General features: G+C 40.1%; 2 protein-coding genes across 2 annotated transcripts in view; both read left to right on the top strand.

The window, feature by feature from the left end:
- LOC112081373 (zinc finger protein ZFP2-like) overlaps positions 1 to 7,754 on the top strand; it is a 68,465-nt gene that overhangs the window by 57,047 nt on the left and 3,664 nt on the right. The window lies entirely within an intron of this gene.
- On the top strand, positions 1,635 to 2,429 carry LOC139022710 (gelsolin-related protein of 125 kDa-like). The gene has a single exon (XM_070433768.1). It carries the CDS (start codon positions 1,968 to 1,970, stop codon positions 2,427 to 2,429), a length of 462 nt encoding a protein of 153 aa, XP_070289869.1. The 5' UTR covers positions 1,635 to 1,967.

The following is a 7,754-nucleotide window of genomic DNA, read 5'->3' on the forward strand; positions in this document are numbered from 1 at the left end:
CCAGAGTTAAATGATCCCAGGTCAGTTTATATTATACAGGAAGTTATGTGTTGGAGTATTTACATGATGCATAGGAAGTGTAGTGTTCTGTTTTTAACATTATATTTCTGTATATATGAAAGAACTAGTTAAATCCTGTTTCTAGTCTATTAGTTACAACGTGTAACCATTGATGTCCCAGGACCAAGATTGGTAAACACTGTTGAAGTGTATAATTGTAATACATACATGCAGACACAGCGTCATTCAAATACTGGAATTTGATACTCCTGGTATTGGATATGACTGAAAAATAATCTCAAAGACAGTCATACTTAAACTGCACCTTTATTTGCCAAGGTAGAGTACATGATCAGTGAATATATTAAATGTACAGGCTACAATGTGGGGATCTCATGCATGGTAATAACTACATGTATATACGACTTGCATCCTTGGCACAACATGATATTATATTCTACTCAATCCATAGGCTTCATTAATGTCATTCAGGCTGTTTTGAAGTTGATACAACTGGCTATGATAGCTGAGGTTCATAGCTAGGTTCTTAACTAATATGTATACCAAACGTTTGGGTCCATACACAGATCGGCTAGATAGCTAGCTACACCTCCATGGGCATACAGGGATTTTAATCATCCACTGCACAATAAGCAAGAACATAGCTAGCTACGTGATTTCATCTATCTGCATGGCAAATATCAGCAAGGCAAGCTTACAAAATTGTACATTCAATTTGCAGTAAATTCTTCAGCTAGATAGATTCTATACATCCACTGTTTCACAAAACGACAGCCTGGTTTGCTGGTTGTTTCATGAGTCCCTAAAACAACCAGAATTACAATTTCATACTCATGTCACAACACCTATAAAGCTAGCCAGCTAGCTGGCTAATGTTAGCTGGGTCAGCTAGCTGGCTAATGTTAGCTAGTCAGCTAGCTGGCTAAATCGCGATTTTCATAAATTATCTTTATGATAAAAAAATGCATAATCGTTTGTCTCTACATTAACTAACATTCCTGTCAACTGTACATGTTTTTTCATGATTCGTTATGACGTTATAATCCCTTACATTTGCTTCCATTCTAGTATTTCTGTCCGCCATCTTTGATTCAGTTCAGTTCTGTGTAGGGGTACCTCTCTCTCCTAGTATTTCTGTCCGCCATCTTTGATCCACCTCAGTTCTGTGTAGGGGTACCTCTCTCTCCTAGTATTTCTGTCCACCATATTTGATTCAGTTCTGTGTAGGCGTACCCCTCTCTCCTAGTATTTCTGTCCGCCATCTTTGATCCAGTTCAGTTCTGTGTAGGGTTACCCCTCTCTCCTAGTATTTCTGTCAGCCATCTTTGATCCACTTCAGTTCTGTGTAGGGTTACCCCTCTCTCCTAGTATTTATGTCCGCCATCTTTGCTGAAGAAAGTCCAACAGTCACTAGCGCGGCAGCAGCCTCCCCCGGTCCTAGTGCCGGCCCGGTAAGAAGTTTAAGATGAGATGGAACGGTTGACGAAAATAAGAAATCACCGAAAAAATATATTGACTGATATTGATTTATTTAGGGGGGGCTAATTAATATTTTAGGACTAGCTACGTCCGTGATTCCTACCCTTTAACTTTTTGTCTGAAAATTACATTTACATTTTACTCAACTGCGTTACCCACTCCAGTCAGCAGATTGCGGTCTGCGACTTTAAGGCAATGCTGCTACTGTGACGTATAATCTAGTGGACGGAACGCTTCTTTCAACAGCAGCAACAGACAGTCAGCCACCTCGGTAGCTTGCTAGCCAAAATAGACGAACCAATAAAGCTCTTTAGACGCTTTAGTGTATATTTGCCACTGTATTTTAAAACCACTTCTGTCGCCTAGTTAGTTATCCGTTTTCATTTCATATTTACGGTATTGTTTTTATTATTCATCTAGCGGGCTGGTTAAGTTAGCATTAGCCTAGCTAGCTAACATCTTCAACCATGAGGTCACTAAGTTACTCTCTTGTTAATGAAGAGAAGGTCTGCTGGACGGAGAAAGAAGCTCTCGTCAAAGAGGAGAAGGGAGAGGAGGATATCACAGTAAAACAAGAAGTAGAGGGTGAGGCTGTTACAGTGAAAGAAGAAGAGGAAGACGCATTCAGATTGAAAGAGGAAGAGGATGTTACAGTAAAAGAAGAAGTAGAGGGTGAGGCTGTTACAGTGAAAGAAGAAGAGAAAGACGTTTCAGTGAAAGAAGAGAAAGACGTGTTCAGAGTGAAAGAGGAGGATGATGTTACTGTGAAAGAAGAGGAGGAAGAGAAAGAGGATGTTACTGTGAAAGAAGAGGAGGAAGAGAAAGAGGATGCAGTTTTTGGAGTGAAAGAGGAGGAGGGGGAGATGACTGTCACATTGAAAAAGGAGAGGAAACTGGATATCTGGGCCGGTTTCCCAAACGCATCTTAAGGCATCCAATGGTTCTAAGATGAACTTAGCATAAGATGTTTTTGAGACCGTTCCTGATTAACACATAGTAAGTACTGTCTTAAAACAGAGACACAAACTCTGCAGTTGTTGAACTGATGTTTTTTATTTAATTTATTTAACCAGGTGGCTATGATGTCATAATGATAGTTTAACCAGGTGCCATGATGTCATAATGATAGTTTAACCAGGTGCCATGATGTCATAAGATAGTTTAACCAGGTGGCATGATGTTATGATAGTTAACCAGGTCCATGATGTCATAATGATAGTTTAAAACAGGTAGCCATGATGTCATAATGATAGTTTACCAGGTAGGCCAGTTGAGAACAAGTTCTCATTTACAACTGCGACCTGGCCAAGATAAAGCAAAGCAGTGTGACACAGACAACAACATAGAGTTACACATGGAATACATGGAATAAACAATAAACAAGCCAATAACACAATAAGCCAAGTAATGACACAGTAAGAAAAAGAAAGTCATATATAGTGTGTGCAAAAGGCATGAGGTAGGCAATATAGTCCATAGTAGCGAAGAATTACAATTTAGCAGATTAACACTGGAGTGATAAATGAGCAGATGATGATGTGCAAGTAGAGATACTGGTGTGAAAAGAGCAGAAAATAAAAGTATGGCGATAGGTATGGCATTACAGAGCTAGACGCGAGCGATCGGTTAGCTGCTCAGATAGCTGATGTTTAAAGTTGGTGAGGGAAATATAAGTCTCCAGCTTCAGCGATTTTTGAAATCGCTCCTGTCACTGGAAGGATGTGTGGTGTTAAGGGGAAATCTGCAATTCTACATCCATATTTTGATTTTAAATTATTTATTTATAGCCATTGATTCTTGAAGACATAACACATGCCTCATGAGCTAAGTTCAACTGTTGTACCCCATCAGAACCCAGAATAAGATTTTTTACTCCAATGTTTAGAAACAATGTAAATCAACACTGTATAGCCTCAACATGGTTAAAACTATAATGTTGATATCATGGATGGTCAGTCCTCTCATCCATAGGTCTGTCTATGAATTTGAAAGTAGTTACATTTCTCCAGCCCCATCCATCATCTTATTAGCAAAACAGTGGTGGAATTACAGCTTTGTTATTGGTTGATTGATTCTTGTGTGGCTTTTTTAAAGGGACAACCTAGTATTTAAACAGAAACAAAATGGCTGCCCAGAGACTTGGTTTAAACAGCTGAGGGATGGGGGCTGGGATGGGGTCTGGAGAAATGTAACCACTCAAATTCATAGAGAAAGCTATTGTATCAACCGTAACCCAACACCTAGCGAGCTCGTCAAGAAGTTCAGACATCTTGGTGTAACAGGTATAAGGTGTTGGCTTGACAGTCGCTGGACCCAGGTTTGAGTTCAGCTCAGGGCGACCCCCTGAATTCACTACACTATGAATACAAGGACTGGCCATCCATGAGGTCAAAAAGGACAGAAATGTTCTCATTATGGTGGATTAGAATTCATCCATGATGTCATAATGATAGTTTAACCAGGTTTCTAGGCTATATAGTAGACTTTAGAATTACCAGTGTAGAATTAGAATATATATATTCTAGAATTACCAATTTGACCCCCACAGGAAATTGTTAGAGCTGTTGATAAGTCATTGTATAATATTCAGCATTTTGTTCATGCCATTACATCAATATCGCCCAACCAGAAGAGAAGAAACTCTTCCCGATCCTCCACCTCCTGCTGGCCTTCATAAATTCTGATGTTGCTGGTAATAGGCTACACAAGCAGTCAGCAACCTACATTTGGAGTGCAAATGTATCTTACCATTTCTACTGATCTGGTGCCAGTTATGATTTTCATATGTTCATTTTACTGCAACAGTTTAATTTCATTGATAATAGTATCTCAAAATCATTGTCTGTGATTAATCTACATTCTATCTAAATGAAAATGATACAAATCTAAAAGTAACTTTCATTGCCATTGCCAATTATGTAAAAACTAGCCTACATAACAAATAAAAACATTGCAAATAGATGTCCTATAAATCACATGGCCTGTCTATAACGAACATGAAACATTGTATAAAATATTCTGGGCCCTCAGTTTCCCGCGCCTGTGAGTTCTCGACCGACACAGCTGTAGGCTATTTGTGAAAGGGATAAGAAGTAATCAGGTATTTTGACATTTCCACTGGATCAGCGCATTACATTTTTCCCTTTTGTGCTGAGTGGTTATCGAAAGGGCAAGAGCTGGAAATGTTTTTCAAATACTTTGAGGAGTTATTCTCATTTGCAATTGATTTTAATTAGACTTTGTTTACATGCTGTTAGAGGTGAAGAGAAATGTGCTTTGAGAGGCTCCACAACTCACTAGTGATGCAGCGTTAATACAATCAGAAATACTATCAGACATCCCCAAATGGGCACATTTATAGGCCTACATTTGTGCTCAGGACAGGTAGACTAGTCCTACTTCTGTATGTGTTGTCGGGTAGACTAGTCCTACTTCTATATGTGTAACCAGGTAGACTAGTCCTACTTCTATATGTGTAACCAGGTAGACTAGTCCTACTTCTATATGTGTAACCAGGTAGACTAGCTATTCTATATGTGTAAACCAGGTAGACTAGTCCTACTTCTATATGTGTAACCAGGTAGACTAGTCCTACTCTATATGGTAACAGGGAGACTAGTCCTACTCTATATGGTAACAGGTAGACTAGTCCTACTTCTATATGTGTGTAACCAGGTAGACTAGTCTACTTCTATAATGTGTAACCAGGTAGACTAGTCCTACTTCTATATGTGTAACCAGGTAGACTAGTCTACTTATATGGTAATCCAGGAGACTAGTCCTACCTCTATATGTGTAATCAGGGAGACTAGTCCTACCTTATATGCGTAATCAGGTGTGCGTCCTTACTCAACATTGACAGGAGGGTTTCAACAAAAGACAATAATAAATTGACAAACCTGACACATCTTGCGGGTCAGGTCAAATCAAATGTTAATGGTCACATACACATGGTTAGCAGATGTTAATGGTCACATACACATGGTTAGCGGATGTTAATGGTCACATACACATGGTTAGCGGATGTTTAATGGTCCACATAACACATCGGTTAGCGGATGTTAATGGTCACATACACATGGTTAGCAGATGTTAATGGTCACATACACATGGTTAGCGGATGTTAATGGTCACATACACTGGTTAGCAGATGTTATGGTCAATACACAATGGTTAGCAGATGTTAATGGTTACACATGGTTAATGGTCACATACACATGGTTAGCAGATGTTAATGGTCACATACACATGGTTAGCAGATGTTAATGCGAGTGTAGCGAAATGCTTGTGCTTCTAGTTCCGACAATGCAGTAATAACCAACAAGTAATCTAACAAATTCACAACAACTACCTTATACACACAAATGTAAGGGATGAATAAGAATATGTACATATAAATACATGGATGAGCGATGGCCGTGCGTCATAGGCAGATGCAGTAGATGGTATAGAATACTGTATATACATATACTGTATATACATATGAGAGTAATGTAGCATATGTGAACATTATTAAAGTTGCGTTATTTAAAGTGACTAGAGATACATTTTTATTAAGTCCATTTATTAAAGTGGCCAAAGATTGAGTCTGTATGTTGGCTGCAGCCTCTCAATGTTAGTGATGGCAGGTTAACAGTCTGATGGCCTTGAGATAGAAGCTGTTTTTCAGTCTCGGTCCCAGCTTTGATGCAACTGTACTGACCTCGCCTTCTGGATGATAGCGGTGTGAACAGGCAGTGGCTCGGGTGGTTGTTGTCCTTGATGATCTTTTTGGCCTTCCTGTGACATCGAGTGGTGTAGGTGTCCTGGAGGGCAGGTAGTTTGCCCCCAGTGATGCGTTGTGCAGACCTCACTACCCTCTGGAGGGTCTTGCGGTTGAGGGCGGTGCAGTTGCCATACCAGGCGGTGATACAGCCCGACAGGATGCTCTCGATTGTGCGTCTRTAAAAGTTTGTGAGTGTGTTCGGTGACAAGACACATTTCTTCATCCTCCTGAGGTTGAAGAGTCGCTATTGCGCCTTCTTCACCACACTGTCTGTGTGGGTGGACCATTTCAGTTTGTCTGTGATGTGTACGCCGAGGAACTAAAAACGGCTCAGAACTCAGGGCTCAGAACGCACCCTTGTGGGGCCCCAGTGTTGAGGATCAACGGGGTGACGATATTGTTTCCTACCTTCGCCACCTGGGGGCAGCCGGTCAGAAAGTCCAGGACCCAGTTGCACAGGGCGGGGTCGAGACCCTAGGTCTCGAGCTTAACTTCTCTAGGGTAGGGGGCAGCATTTGAAATTTTGGATGAAAGCGTGCCCAAATTAAACTGCCTGCTACTCGGGCCCAGAAAATATGATATGCATATAACTGGTTCAATAATTACACATAATTCTTAATACTGTAGCAATTTAGTAAGAGTGACATGTTCAACTATCATCAGCTAATCCAGGAAATCATTTTCTGAATGCCAGTCACATGACAAACATCACGACATGCAACAACCAAAGTGCTTCTTCATTCATTACTCTGGTAAAGACAGTTATGCTGTGCTCCACGTTGGATCCAACATCCCTAACAAATTTATGTTTATATTGTGTTATTGTCTGCTTGATTTACAGTAGGGTCACGTTAGTCTGTTTGGACACGGAGATATTTAGCTCATGTGTAGAGAGGAGAACTGTTCCTTGATGGATGGGCTATTGTACTACACACAGAGCTATTTTCCGTTATTCAGGACATTTAGAATGACATCACATTACAGAGTAGCCTAGTGGGATTATTCACAAAATTATCTGGTGATCAGGTTATGAAATGTCATGACAAAGATTTTTTAGTTTCCATGTTTCACCTGTAAATATTACATTATTTATAGTCATGAGTCTATGTTGTTGTTAGGTGAAGTTATGGGTCCTACAGTAGGTCTATGTTATTGTTAGGTGAAGTTATGGGTCCTACAGTAGGTCTATGTTGTTGTTAGGTGAAGTTATGGGTCCTAAGTAGATCTATGTTGTTGTTAGGTGAAGTTATGGGTCTACAGTAGGTGTATGCTGTTAGGTGAAGTTATGGGTCCTACAGTAGGTCTATGTTGTTGTTAGGTGAAGTTATGGGTCCTACAGTAGGTCTATGTTATTGTTAGGTGAAGTTATGGGTCCTACAGTAGGTCTATGTTGTTGTTAGGTGAAGTTATGGGTCCTACAGTAGGTCTATGTTGTTGTTAGGTGAAGTTATGGGGTCCTACAGTAGGTGGTATGCTGTTGTATGCTGTT

The sequence above is a fragment of the Salvelinus sp. IW2-2015 genome, linkage group LG21 (genome assembly GCF_002910315.2).
Source record: "Salvelinus sp. IW2-2015 linkage group LG21, ASM291031v2, whole genome shotgun sequence".
NCBI lineage: Eukaryota > Metazoa > Chordata > Actinopteri > Salmoniformes > Salmonidae > Salvelinus > Salvelinus sp. IW2-2015.

Coding starts and splice junctions, on each gene's coding strand:
- LOC139022710 (XM_070433768.1), top strand. CDS start 1,968: ATGAGGTCACTAAGTTACTCTCTTGTTAATGAAGAGAAGGTCTGCTGG.